The sequence below is a fragment of the Sorex fumeus genome, unplaced genomic scaffold, assembly GCF_029834395.1.
Source record: "Sorex fumeus unplaced genomic scaffold, SorFum_2.1 ptg000098l, whole genome shotgun sequence".
Taxonomy (NCBI): Eukaryota; Metazoa; Chordata; class Mammalia; order Eulipotyphla; family Soricidae; genus Sorex; species Sorex fumeus.
Window position 1 is genome coordinate 38,242,158 of NW_026606155.1, and position 15,432 is coordinate 38,257,589.

Genomic DNA, 15,432 nt, shown 5'->3' on the forward strand with positions numbered 1-15,432 from the left:
AAATAATTTTATTTGGTAAAAATTTAACTTGTTTTTTATTTTAGGTATCTTTCTCTCTATAATTCATATTTATATTTCATATAATTCATGTAGAACATATCTCTTGTAACATGTCCTTTACAGTGCTGTCCCCCATAACTGTCACATTCCAGTCTTCCCAGTTTGGTAAGTAAGCCTGCAGTCTACTTCCTCTGCACTTACAGACACATCAGCCCATAGAGAACTACAGAGAATATGTTCTGTCACTGTCACTGTCCTCCCATTGTTCATGGATTTGCTTGAGTGGTCCCAGTAACATTGTGAGACTCGTTACTGTGTTTATGTCACAGGTTGCTTGCCAGGCTTTACCGTGCCAGGGAGATACTCTTGGTAGCTTTCCAGGCTCTCCAAGAGGGGCGGAGGAATTGAACCTAGGTCGGCCAGGTCAGCCAGGTACAAGGCAAATCCCCTACCCATTGTGCTATTGCTCCAGCACAGTATATTCTGTGAACTACAGAAAATATTTACAAAGACTCACATCGTAATCAGGCCTCATTCTGTTGAAACCAAGGGCTTGTTCTCATTCCTCCCAACAAGTCTGTGCATAAATTTTCCATAATTTGTAATTGTAAAAATGATAAAGAAACCCACATTCTGGTGAGAGAACCACAAATATCCACAAACACACACAACTTGCAAAGTATCCACAAACACACACAACTCACAACAACCTGCTGACCTATTCCAGTGAAAAATTCTCTTGGTGAGAACATTGATTGTTCACAGCTGATTCTTTCCAGGCCCAGGAGGAGTTAAAGAAGAGTCTTCAAAGAGAAGCAAGAATTAACAAGCAAAAGCTCAGAGATCATAAGGCCAAGAAAATCCTTCAAAAATCTCCAAGAAATGATGATGATGAGTTGCTTACCTTGCTGCCTGATGAAACTGTGAATAGAAGTCTAGGTGAGTCATAGAAATTTTCAGTAAAATAAACTATTATGAGTGGTGTTTAAAATTTTTCATCAAATAAACTTCCAAAAGGGATTGGGTAAGGGAGAGGAAATAGCCTAGAGTTCATATTAATATTTGCCTCTTTTAATATAATGAACAGGTTGACATAAAATATGGGATTGTAGGGAGGAAAAGACAGATGCTGAAGCACAATAGCAAGATTTCTCTTTCTTGTTAGGGGTCTACTGTACTTTTATTTGCATTGTTGCAGAATTCTTTCTTCACTCCCAGGAGGAGACAAAGCAAAAGGGTATCATTTTATGCTTTTTTTTTTTTTTTTTTTTTTTTTTTTTTGGCGGTGGGAAGGTGTAATGGTGGTGGGATTGGTGTTGAAATATTGAATATAATCAATTAACGTGAACAACCTTATGAAAATAAAATTTTAAAATAAAAAATAAGCTATGATGGATTACAGAATAATCTTTCTGTTTGGGAAAATAAGTAACAAATAAACTTTTTGAGTGGGGGACACACCCAGTTTGGCTCAGGGCTATCTCTTGGTTTTTTTTTTTTTTTTTTTTCTTTTCCCTTTATTTTATTTTATTTTTTTTAAAGTTGTAGATTTACAATTTTTTGTGCTTTGGTTTCAATTATACAATGATCAGATACCCATCCCTCCACCAGTGCCCATTTTCCACCACCATGGATAATATCCCTCCCACCCCCATCCCCCCATCCCCCCATCTCTGTGGCAGGGCAATCCCCTGTGTTCTCTCTCTCCTTTTGGGTGTTGTGGTCTGCAAAAGAGGCATTGAGTGGCAAACATGTTCAGTCCATAGTCTACTTTCGACATGCATCTCCCCTCCTGGGAGGATCTTCCAAACATCCTTTATTTGGTGCTCCCTTCTCTATCTGAATAGCCCTTTCCTCTAGGATACCCGGCTGGCCTCTAAGTTATGGAGTAATCCTCCTGGTGCTGATCTCAGCTATTCTTGGGTATTAATCTCATACTTTGTTACTTTATATCCCCCAGATGAATGCAATCTTTCTATGTCTATCCCTCTCTTTCTGACTCATTTCGCTTAGCATGATACTTTCCATATTGTACCACTTGTTTGTAAATTTCATGACTTCATCTTTTCTAAGAGCTACATAGTACTCCATTGTGTAGATGTACCAAAGTTTCTTTAACCAGTCATCTGTTCTTGGGCATTCAGGTTTCTTCCAGTTTCTGGCTATTGTAAAGAGGGCTGCAATGAACAAACAAGTGCAGATGTCACTTCGACTATACATTTTTGCCTCTCTGGGATATATTCCCAGGAGTGGTATTGCTGGGTCAAATGGGAGCTCAATTTCTAATTTTTTGAGAATCGTCCATACTGTTTTCCAGAAGGGCTGAACCAGTGGACATTCCCACCAACAGTGAAGGAGTGTCCCTTTCTCGCCACATCCACGCCAGCATCGGTTGCTTTTGTTCTTTTGAATGTGGGCCAGTCTCTGAGGTGTGAGATGGTATCTCATTGTGGTTTTGATCTGCATCTCCCTGATGATTAATGATGTAGAGCATTTTCTCATGTGCTTTTTTGCCATTCGGATTTCTTCTTTGAGAAAGTTTCTGTTCATTTCATTGCCCCATTTTTGGATGGGGTTGGATGTTTTCTTCTTGTGGAGTTTAACCAGTATTTTGTATATCCTGGATATCAACCCCTTGTCAGATGTGTATTCGGTGAATATCCTTTCCCATTCTGTAGACTGTCTTTGTATTTTGGTCACTGTTTCTTTGGAGGTGCAGAAGCTTCTTAGTTTAAGATAGTCCCATTTATCTATCTCTGTTTTCACTTGCTCGGCCAGTGGCGTGGCATCTTTGAAGATACCATTAGCTTCAATGAGCCATCTACCACAAGCCTACAGCAAGCATCATCCTCAATGGGGAAAAACTGAGAGCCTTCCCTCTAAGATCAGGGACGAGACAGGGATGCCCACTCTCTCCACTGCTGTTCAATATAGTACTGGAAGTACTTGCAATAGCGATTAGGCAGGAAAAAGATATTAAGGGCATTCAGGTAGGAAAGGAAGAAATCAAGCTCTCACTATTCGCAGATGATATGATACTCTACTTAGAGAACCCAATAACTTCCACCAAAAAACTCTTAGAAACAATAGACTCGTATAGTAAAGTTGCAGGTTATAAAATCAATACTCAAAAGTCCATGGCTTTCCTATACGCAAACAGTGAGAGAGAAGAAAGCAACATGAAAAAAACAATCCCATTCACAATTGTGCCCCAGAAAATCAAGTACCTAGGAATCAGCTTAACTAAGGAAGTAAAGGACCTGTACAAAGAAAACTACAAAACGCTACTTCAGGAAATAAAAGAGGACATGAGGAAATGGAAAGATATCCCCTGCTCATGGGTCGGGAGACTTAACATTGTCAAAATGGCAATACTACCGAAAGCATTGTATAAATTCAATGCAATCCCTATAAGGATACCCATGACATTCTTCAAAGAAATGGAGCAAACACTCTTGAAATTTATATGGAACAATAAGCCCCCACGAATAGCTAAAGCAATTCTTGGGAAAAAGAAAATGGGAGGAATCAACCTCCCGAACTTCAAACTGTACTACAAAGCAGTAATAATTAAAACAGCATGGTACTGGAACAAAGGCAGAACTGCAGACCAATGGAACAGGGTTGAATACACTGACATCTCTCCTCAATCATATGCTCATCTAATCTTTGATAAAGGTGCAAGTAATGTGAAGTGGAGTAAGGAAAGCCTCTTTAATAAATTGTGTTGGCATCACTGGATGGCTACATGCAAAAAAATAGGCTCAGAACTCTGCCTAACACCATGTACAAAAGTAAGATCAAAATGGATTAAAGACCTCAACATCAGACCAGAAACCATAAGGTACATTTTATGCTTTAAAACCTCGAAGGACATGGAGATATATCAAATGGCAATTGGGTATTAGTCAGTTTAGTGCCATACAATACCTTCCCCTGAAGGTCAGCTTTGTTTGTTTGATTGTTTGGAGCCATTGTGCTCAAGACCTACTCCTGACTTTGTGCTCAGGGATCACTCCTGGAGGTGAACCATATGTTTGGGATCATATGTTGTTGCTGGAATCAAACCAGAATTGGCTGCATGCAAGGCAAAACTCTGCACTGTATCTCTGTTCCTCAGCCCTCTTTAATGTACCTGAATATCTGAAACTAAACCCAGCTCCACAGCCCACCCCAAACTGCATGCACTGTCTCAGTGGGTGAGACCTCTAGACATACATCATTTAGGTTAGAAATGGAGGCATCCTTCCAACCCTCTGCTTGCAGCAGTTTATCACAATGTCCTGCAGTTTATCACAATGTCCTGTTTGCATCAGTGATATTGAAATCTGCTTTCATTCTCCCATACCCAATGCCAGCATCATATCACAATACAGTGGTGCTATTTCTGCTACCTCTTAACTGTACTTCTTCCTTCTGATCTTGCTCTCCTTCTATCAGTCCTCCTGGTGGCTCTCAGCATTGTCCCAGAAACCAGAATCAGCATCTTCGTGGGTTCATTTGAGACCAATCAAATGACTAACTCAGATACTATGGAGCCAGGGGCGGTACGCTGGGTTTAATAATCCTTACAGTTAATTCAGATCTAAAGTTTAGGGGGCATTTTAAGTAATTCTATTTGGGAATCAGAGTATTAGCCACAGATTATTAGCATACCTGGAACTTTTATGAAAAGCGGAATTTCAGGCTCAACCTCAGACCTTCATCAGAATCTTAATTTTATCAAAATAACAAGGTAATTCTCCTGTGCAATGAAGTCCTAGAATCACCACAGTAATAGCAGAGCAAGCATATCAACAGTGGTTTTCAACTGCAGTTTTCAACTGGTGCTGGTCCACAAACATAAAGGATTGAAACCCACCGGTATAAAATGAAAATTCATACTTTTCCCTCTCTTGCTAATAAAAAATAAATAAATAAATAAATTCAATGAGTTTCCATGAACCAAAGAACAGTCTCAACTCCTCACCATGGTTCCCCTGAATACTCCAAGAGCTAGATACTGCAACTTTGCTCGCTTTGACCCTGCCCAATCCACATATCACAGCCATACCAGAGCAGATTATTTAGTGACCTCATATTGCTCTGAATTCCAAAGAATATCCATGTCAACAAGCCCTCAGCTATGTTGCTCTTCCAGAGTCCTCGTAAGTTCTGCTGTCTGTAATATCCCAGGGCCAATACACTTGCAACTGAACATAGGCAGCAATGCACACAGATTGCTGGGTGTGGGCCAAATGGCCACATCAGCAAGATTGAGAACTAAAGGATCATTGGAAATGCTGGCCATGTCTTCTAAGATCATCTTCTAAGCAAAATCTCCTGCTGAGAGACACTACCCCTGCTCAGAGAACACACTGCTTAATCAATAGCTTAATTAAACAAGAAAAGGCTGAATAATTGAAAATCTACTTGGGGAATCTATTTAACCCATCTTCTCAACTGCCAGCATAAAACATGCTGTGTAGTCCCATACACAACTCATGCAATTTAAAAATACTGGCAAAACAACTAAGAACAGTTCCTGAGATAATGTTAGACACTCAAAATCGTTATTTAAGAGCAGGCCAAGAAGCATCAACATTAGTAAAGTATTTGGGAGATGTGCAGAACTAAAGGGGACAGAAAAGACTGACATAAGGTGAAGTAAAATTTTCTCCTTTTTCTTGATCTTTCATTTTATACCAGGTTAACACTGATGGAACCAAGCACCGTGATCTGCCCTTAACATGTGTTGCACTGTAGCACTGTCCTCCCATTGTTCATCAATTTTCCTGAGCGGTACCAGTAATGTCTCCATTTTGAGACTTGTTGTTACTATTTTTGACATACCGAATACGCCACAGGGAGCTTGCCAGGCTCTACCATGCAGGTGGGATACTCTTGGTAGCTTGCTGGGCTTTCCAAGAGGGATGGAGGAATTGAACCTGGTTTGGCCATGTGCAAACGCCTTACCCTCTGTGCTATTGTTCCAGCCCTAACATGCATTATCTCATTTAATCGTCACTCAGTATATGAGAACTTACTCTAAGACCCTCACCTCCATCCCCTTCTTGTATTGCTCCTTCACTACTCCAAAGTCTTGAAGTTTTGTCTAGGTTAACCTTGGAAAAAATATGCAAATATAAAGTTTGTGATTTCTTCATCTTTTCCTTTATTGACTGCCAACAAAAAACAACCACTGTATTTCAGCAGCAAAATGGGTTTATTCAGAAACAACAACCAAAAGGTAATTTGGAAAGTACATCTTCATGGAAGACATGTATATTTTCACAAACAAATGCCAGAATTATTAGGTTAATGTTTTCTTTGACTCACACCCAGGAGTGCTAGGTTTTACTCCTGGCTCTGCATTCAGGGACCACTTCGAGCAGGCTCAGGGGACCACACCAAGTGTCGGGAATCCAATTTGGGTCACCCATATGCAAGGCAAAAGCCCTCCTCACTGTGTACTATGTCACTCTGGGTACTTATGTAGCTTTGAAAGGCAGCCATTTTGGGACAAAAAAATTGTTTCTTCTGGTGCAAGAAGCATCATCTTTTCCTGTTGGATTCAGATCTGTAGTTTGCTAACTATATATGGAATGTACACTCTCTCAGGCCCCTCCTCTAAGCCTTTTTTATCTTAAAATTATATTTTATGTACTGTACAATATCTAAATATCACTTAAACATAACTTACTTGAATTATTATATATTATTAATTATATATTTTATAACCTTATTTTTACACCCTAAAATTTGATGTGAATTATACACTACCCAGTGCATCTCAGTTTAACCCCTTTAGTATTTCAATAGTCACTTGCAACTCTATTGTATAATATGGCTATTATATTAACTTCAGAATTCTAAGTCTTAATGATTTTTTCTAATCTATCAATTGTGGAAAGAATGATGTTAAAAACTCCATCTTTGATAACAGAGTGGCTATTTTTTCCTTTTGTTTTGTCAGCTTACCCCACTTATTTTAAAACACTATTATTAATCTATTTATAACTTTGACATTTTATTGATGTCTGACTTCTTTGCACTATGAATTGCTGCTGTTTGTCTTTATTATAGAAGATATTATGATGCCAAATATGTCTGATATTGATATAGGTTAGTCAGCTTTTTTACATAATATATCATTTTCTGTCATTTTAGTTTCAAATTATGTGTCTTGTATCTAAAGTGAATTTTTTTGTGGGTAGTACATAATTGAGTCTTACTTTCTTAGATATAGTCTAGAGGCTGAGATATGGTTCCTGTGCAAGATCCTGAGTTCTAGCACAGCCACTATATTCTATCCCCTCCAATTCACATCTGCACCCTACATTACAGGGTATGACCCCCAAAACAAATACAGCTGTGGAGGAGATATCTCAGTAGTAAAATGTATGACTCTGATACTTGAGGCCCTGATTTCAACTTGAGACTCTGCAAAAATAAATAAATAAATAAATAAATAAATGGTCTTTAACCCACTGTACACCCCCATGTCTTTTGAATAGTGAGTCTACATAATAATTTTCATACTATATAAAGCATACTTCCCTCTGCAAGACCTGTTGACTGTACCACTGCACTAGGCATATGATTAAACAATGATGCTCATTTACTTATTTGCATCTTTGATTTCTTTTTCTTCTCAAAATGATCTCTCTTTATTTTCCTTCGTAAAAGTGAAGTATAGTCAACAACACAGACTTATATGTGTGATCTTCTAGTTCTGGTGATTAAGATTCCACTGTTTCCAACACTGCTTATTAAACACTGTACTTAACTATTATTGTTCCCTTCTTTGGAAGTTAAGATGAGAGTTTTAGTAATCTAGTGAGACAGAATCTGGCTTTGTTTTCTTCATCCGCTTGAAAATAAAATCAACCATTTGCCTTACAGATATTTTACAGGTTTATATAAAAAATTACTTACAACATATAGTAATATGTTACTGACACAAAGGGAACAGCACTCTTTTGACTGAAATTCTCTGAGTTGTAATCTGTTTGTATGGCTCCTGCCCTCTCCTCTGTTAGGAAAAGCACTGTGCTTGGGACCTAGGAGACAGTACAAAGTTTAATGTGTCTGTCTAACAAAACTGAGGTCAAGACCCTAGTTTGAACTCCAACGCTTCATATGGTCCCCGAGCACAGACAGGAGTGGCCCTGAGCATTCAGTCAAGAGACCACTAAACACTGCAGGATGTCTACCCCCCAAAGGAAGGAAGGAAGGAAGGAAGGAAGGAAGGAAGGAAGGAAGGAAGGGAGGGAGGGAGGGAGGGAGGGAGGAAGAAAGAAAGAAAGAAAGAAAGAAAGAAAGAAAGAAAGAAAGAAAGAAAGAAAGAAAGAAAGAAAGAAAGAAAGAAAGAGGGGTGGGGTTGGAGCAATAGCACAGCAGGTAGGGCATTTGCCTTGCACTCGGCCAACCCGGGTTCGATTCCCAGCGTCCCATATGGTCCCCTGAGCACTGCCAGGAGTGATTCCTGAGTGCAGAGCCAGGAGGAACCCCTGTGCATTGCCAGGTGTGACCCAAAAAAAGAAAAAAAAAAAGAAAGAAAGAAAGAGGGAAAAAAGCGCTGTGCTTGAAATCAAATTCCTTCAGTTGGGCTCCAAAAGCATGTTTACAAAACACAAACTGCAAAGGAAGAGTTTTTTGGTTGCTATTCCTACAATAATTGTTGGTATTTCCTAATATCACAACAAATATTAGCTATATCTTTGTGTATGTTACTTTTTTTCTTTAGAGGTTACAGACAAGTTCCAGTTATTAAACATTTGTGAATTCCTATTTCCACATCCCTAAAATAGGTTTAGGGGCCAGAAAGACAATAACGAGTTAAGGCCTAACCCTGGTTCCATCCAAGCACCACAGGGTTTGGCCTAAGGGCTCCTGAGAACTACCAAGGTGGCCCAAGTAATCCAGGCAAAGCAGGGTGTGAGCTGTATTACAGTCTATTCTCGGGCCCTCACTTTGAATTACCTGCCTTATTGGCTGAGAATCACTGGGAGAGACTTCCAAGCCTCTGAGTTTAATTTGGGAAGTTCAAAATAAAATAAAATAGGGGGCCAGAGTGATAGTACAATGGGTAAGGCATTTGCCTTGCAGGCAGCCAATCTGGGATTAAACCCCAGAATCCCATATGGATCCCCGAGCACTGCCAGGAATAACCCCTGAGTGCAGAGCCAGGAGTAACTCCTGAGCATTACCGGGTATGACCCAAACAGCAAAGAAAAAAAAAAGATAAAATAGGAATAAAGTATTGTCCATCAAGATATAGGGTTTTATGTGGGGATCTTTCTTTAACCTTATATATACATAATTTTGAAATAATACCAACCTCATTATTTTGTTCATAAACACCAAGCATTGAAGCAAATGCATCATTGTTCATTGTTAGGGGAGAAGTTGGATTAAATAAACTTTCTATTTTTTTTTGTAGGACATTCACAGAATGCAGAATTTTGGGATCTTCCAACAAAAAATGACGATTCTCCCCGGAAAATAGGCAAAATGGAAACATGGTTCCGTGAGCAGGAGGCCCGGGGACAGCTACTATGGGATAGCTCAAGCTCGGACTCAGATGAACTGGGGAAAGATGAGAAAAAATCACGAGCGCTGGTGAGGACCAGAACAGAGAGAATCCCACTTTTTGATGAGTTTTTTGACCGAGATTAATAATGCTCTTAGCTAACTGACATCCCATGCACATTGAAAGTTCCTGGATTTCCTGTAATAACCCTTCAGGCTAGCATAAGAGTGATTCTGAGAACACACACTCACTTTTCATTTGGAGGCTCAGAATCAGCAAGTGTGGCTTACATTGCTAATTATATGCGTAACTGCCTGAAAACGTAAAGGCAAAGGAAAGCTTGACTATCTCACCATGAAGAGCTGGGCTCATTTGGGCCTTTCTTTTTTTTTTCTTTTTTCCTAAGCCTTTCTTTTTGCCTTTCTCTCTCAAGTCTTTTCTGGCAGCTAGAACTGGAGTCCTCTGGAAGCTTGAGTGGGACACAGAGGTAGCAACAATCCCCTCTCCATACTGTTTCAGAGACTCTTGGTTCCCAAGTCTCATGTTTGCTATATCAAGGTAGTGAATTTGCTATGATATTAGCCAAGAACTTTCAAAAGCAACCATCCCAAGAGAAGAAAGCAGAAACTGCCCAGACTTTAAAGGTTCATCCTGGATCCAATGCCACATCATCTTTAGCATGTTCTGTTCACTGAAGTAAGCATTAGACCAGTTGAGTCATTGGAAAGGGGGCTCTTTCCAAAGCATGATTCACTGGGCTCTGTCTCTGAGACCTGACACCACACCAATTTTTTCATATAAGGGCCACACCCAGAAGAGCTCATCTTCACCCTGCCTGGAATACTTGTTGGTGTTGGGAGTCCCTGTGACACCAGGGATTGCACTCAGGGCCCTGAACATGCTAGGCATTCACTCTAGCTATCTCCCTGACATTCCGCCAATATTTTTTAACAAAGTACATACGTAGATTTTATATATGTGAGCATGAGGTTTTAAAGAATATTTGGTAATTAGATATTAGACGTTAAACTCACTTGAGTCACTTTAGGGGCTAGAGTGACAACACAGTGGGTAGGGTGTTTGCCTTGCACGCAGCTGACCCGGTTTCAAATCCCAGCATCCCATATGGTCCCCTGAGCACTGCCAGGAGTAATTCCTGAGTGCAAAGCCAGGAGTAAAACCTGAGCACTGCTGGGTGTGACCCCCAAAGGCAAAAAAGCAAAACAACAAACAAACTTGAGTCACTTTATTATTAAGTTTTGGGGCCAAATATGGCAGTTCTCAGGGGTTACTCCTGGCTCTGTGACCAGAAATCACTCCTGGTGGGCTCGGGGAATCATATGGGATGCCAAGGATTGAACCTGGGTCTCAGCAGCGTGCAAGGCAAGTGCCCTACCCACTTTACTATCACTTTGGATCCCCATTTGTGCCATTTTCCTAGGAGTTAGCAGCTTATCACATATGAGAGGTTATAGGAAAGAGAAGTGATAATGTTCAGTATAGAAATTCATTAATGTATTTATGACTAGAGTTCAAAATTCTGTGAAGATCTCCTAGATTATAAAGTAGATCTTATAACTTTTTACAAAGTAGATCTTTTCCTAGATTATAAAGTAGATCTTAGAACTTAAAGGAACAAATGCTTAGGCCAAACATTATTTCATTGACAAAAATTACTTTTTAAGGCACTTTTAATAGCTTGACATAAAATTAGGCTCCACTTTGAGCATATCTTTAAAACATTCTCTTAAGTAATCCAAAAACTCCTAACAATTTAATGAAACCATTGGAAAAACAAAAAAGAAAACCCAAATACCCTTTTAAGACTTCTCACAGAAAGTTATTTTTTTTAAAGAAAGAGAAAATAAGGAGTCATCACCCAAATTTTACATTCAGTTAGTTCATTGATAGATATTCAAATTTCTTCCAGAATCATCTCTGGTCATTTTTATGCCCAGTTCTTTTTCAGAATATGTCTTCTCTGGATCTAAAAGTGAGTGCAGGAGGTGTAGAATTTGTCTTGCCTGTTGCCAACCCATTTTTATCCCTAGCACTTCATATGATCCCCAAGCACCACCAAAGGTCACTTCAGTACAGAGTCAGGAAGAGCTCCTAAATATCACTGGGTAAAGCCCAAAACACCCACTCTCCCTGCTTCCACCAAAAAAAGAAAATATATTCTTACTTTTTCTATGATAGATAAAAAGCGTATTTCTTTTTTTTAACTTGTTTATTGAATCACTGTGAGATAGACCCTTACAAAACTGCTCATGATTGGATTTCAGTCATACAGGATTCCAACACCATCCCTCCACCAGTGTACATTTCCCAGGACCAATGTCCCCCGGTTTCCTCCCATCACCCCCCAACTCCCTACCTGCCTCTGTGGCAGACACTTTTCTTCTCTCTCCTTCTGTCTCTCTGTCTCTGTTTCTCTGTCTCTGTCTCTCTTTCTCTCTCTCTACTTTTGGGCATTGTCACTTAATCACTTAATCACTTAAGTTCCCGTTAGTCATCGATGTGCTCGAGCAGGCGCCAGTAATGTGTCCATTTGTCCCTGTCGCGTGCTAGTGTAGCCCAATGGCATCTGTTCGCTCCGGGAACATGAAGAGCCTCAAACCGATCGTTCATGATCTTCACGAAGAAATCTGACCATCTGGTAGGTGGGCAGCCACGCGGTCTTTTGACATCCCGTGGAATGCAGTCGGTAACAGCTCTAGTCCAGCGGTCGTCTTTAAATCTCATTACGTGACCAGCCCATCTGATTTTCGACACCTTGGCAAATGAGACAGTATCCCTGATTCTTGATTGTCGATGGATGTCAGAACTCCGGATTCTTTCTCTCATTTGAGTGAAACGTGATATTCCAAGCATAGCTCTTTCTATTCTTCTTTGGGAGACCTGAATAGCGTTCTCATCTTGTTTGCGTAGGGTCCAGGTCTCTGAGGCATATGTTAATGCAGGAAGAACAGTGGAATCAAAGAGATGTGCCCGGAGCCGGAGGTTCTTCGTCCTCTTAGCTATTTCTTCGATGTTCTTGAAGGCGTTCCAAGCCGCTCTCTTCCTCCTGCGCAGCTCGGGTGCCAGGTCATTTGTCATGTTGACCTCTCGACCTAGGTACACATAGCTGTTGCATTCGGAGATGGTCGTTCCGTTGAGAGCGAATGGGGCGTCAGGAACGAGGCTGTTTCTCATAAACATTGTCTTCATAAGATTCAGCTGTAGTCCTACCTTTCCACACTCATGGTCAAAGTCGGCCAGCATTTGTGCCGCTTGGCTGATGTTTGGTGTTATTAAAACAATGTCATCAGCAAAGCGGAGGTGGTGTAGTTGCCGACCATCTATCTTCACTCCCATTCCTTCCCATTCCAGTCGTCACATGACGTTCTCGAGGGTGTCACTGAAGAGTTTCGGTGAAATGGTATCACCCTGCTGAACCCCTCTCTTGACATCAACGATCACTTCTTTGTAGAATGGTGAGATCCTGGTAGTGAATCCGCAATATAGCTCACGGAGGATCCTGATGTATTTGGCTTGAATGCCCTGATTGGCTAGGGCTTCAATGACCGCTTCCCTCTCAACAGAATCAAAGGCCTTCTTTAAATCAATGAACATTAAACAGAGCGGCATCTTTAACTCCCGAGAAACCTCAATGAGCTTGGTTATTGTGTGGATATGGTCAATGGTGCTGAATCCTTTGCGGAACCCGGCTTGCTCGCATGGTTGTCCTTCATCTAGTGTTCTGCCAATCCTATTCAGGATGACTCGAGTGAACAACTTGTAGATGACAGACAATAGGCAGATCGGGCGATAGTTGCCAATGTCAGGGATGTCTCCCTTCTTGAACAGTAGTACGGTCCTGCTGGTTTTCCATTGGGACGGAACCTTGCATTCAGACAGGTAGCGAGTGAAGAGCCGAGCCAGTGTATTGATGAGTACTGACGGCAGGTTCTTCAGGTGTTCAGGTCTGACCTTGTCTGGGCCAGGTGCTGTTTGTTTCTTTACCAACGAAATGGCGTGTCGGATTTCGGAAGGGAGAACGTTGGGAATGGCATATCCATCCTGTGGAATTTGGTATGTCGGCAAGTGGACATGGCTATCGAAGAGATTTGAATAGAAGTCATGGATAATATTCTCCATTGCCGTTCTGGAGGAACGTTCTACTTCCTCTACCCAGCCGTCGCCACACTCCAGGATGCTTTCCAGACCCACGTGGCAGCTCCGGCCGAGACTCACGCACGACTGAAGACCCACAGAACAAGATAAGCGGAACTCTCTGAGACCTTGGGCTCCAGGCTCGGCGGACCCAGGGACAGAGCTTCTCTGCTTGCTCCCACCAACCACAGGTGACAAAGGGATTCTTGGGCATTGTGGTTTGCATTATTGATACTGAAAGGTTATCAAGACTTCCCCTTTACCTACAAAAAAAAACATTTCCTACAGAGAAATATATAAATTGTTTGGCCAGTCATACTTCTTTTTAAGATTTTTTTAAATTGATAAACACATTTACAAAGTTGTTCGTGATTGAATTTCAATCATATAATGTTCCAACACTTGCCCCTTCATCAATGTACTTGTACTATTCCCACAACAAATGGTCCCCATTTCCCTACCACCATCTTCTTTCTTCTTCTCTTCTTTTCTTCTTCTTCTTCTTCTTCTTCTTCTTCTCCTCCTCCTCCTCCTCCTCCTCCTTCTTCTCCTTCTCCTTCTCCTCCTCCTCTTTCTCCTTCTCCTTCTCTTTCTCCTTCTCCTCTTTCTCCTTCTTCTCCTTCTCCTCCTCCTCCTTCTCCTTCTCCTTCTTCTTCTTCCTCTTCTCCTCCTTCTCCTCTCTCCTCTACTCTCTTCTTCTCTTCTCTCCCCCACCTTTTGTGCCTTAATGGTTTGCAACACAGATAATGAAAGGTTATGAGCTATATCCCTTTACCTACTTTCAACACTCAGTTCCTGTCCAAAATGGTCATTTTCAACTATTATTTTATCATGCTGATCCCTTCTCTATCCTAAGTGCCCTTCACCCCACACACACTCTTCTGGCAAGCTTCCAATCATTGACTAGTCCTCCTTAGTCAGAAGGAGAAGAATACTTTAGAGGAGAAACAAATCCCAAGATGAATGGACATCCAGTACTAAAGACAGCAAGACTTAGGAACATCTCCATCACTCTCCTTCACAACTTGAAATTGACCATCATTTCTCTGATTCAGCTCAATGGACCACATTTTAAAGTTACATTCCAGCCTTGATCATGCTTTGACCTATGCTAATTCCTACTTTCTAACATGCATCTAGCACAGAGCCTTTTAATAAAGGTTTGTTGAATACATTAAGGTTAATATTCAGTGTTTGTTAAATTTTTTCATTTTTGTGTTAACTTATTGATTAGGGAGGCACTGTTTCTCTTCAGCTTTTTTAATTGAGAACTTTCATTTCCATCATTTCCCAAGAGTGGTTTTTTTTTTGGTTTTTTGTTTTGTTTTGTTTTGTTTTGGGCCACACCCGATGATGCTCAGGGGTTATTCCTGGCTCTCCACTCAGGAACTACTCCTGGTAGTGCTCAGGGGACCATATAGATACAAGGCAAGTTCCCTACCCAGTGTACTATTGCTCCAGACAACCCAAGAGTTTTAGATACACTGGATACAGCAAAGAAAGGCAACTTTTATTCAAAAGTTCTTTCTTTGGGGGGTGGGGGCTTTTTTTGGTGTGGGGGGCTCACACTCGGTAATGCACAGGGGCTACTCCTGGCTCTACGCTCAGAATTACTCCTGGCGGTGCTGGGGGACCATATGGGATGGTGGGAATGGAACCCGGGTTGGCCGTGTGCAAGGCAAATGCCCTACCCGCTATGCAATTGCTCCAGACCCTATTCAAAAGTTCTTGATATTTATTAATCTAAATGGAGAACATAAGTG

The 15,432-nt window shown here is 40.9% G+C and overlaps 1 protein-coding gene across 1 annotated transcript in view; it reads left to right on the top strand.

Annotated features, from left to right (window-relative positions):
* Positions 1–9,660, top strand: part of CCDC198 (coiled-coil domain containing 198) — a 32,554-nt gene extending 22,894 nt beyond the window's left edge. Inside the window, exons 5-6 of the mRNA XM_056134350.1 lie at positions 780–939; positions 9,425–9,660. Coding sequence (XP_055990325.1) covers positions 780–939; positions 9,425–9,660 — 396 coding nt within the window. The remainder of the gene's footprint in view (positions 1–779; positions 940–9,424) is intronic.
* The last annotated feature ends 5,772 nt before the right edge of the window (positions 9,661–15,432 follow it).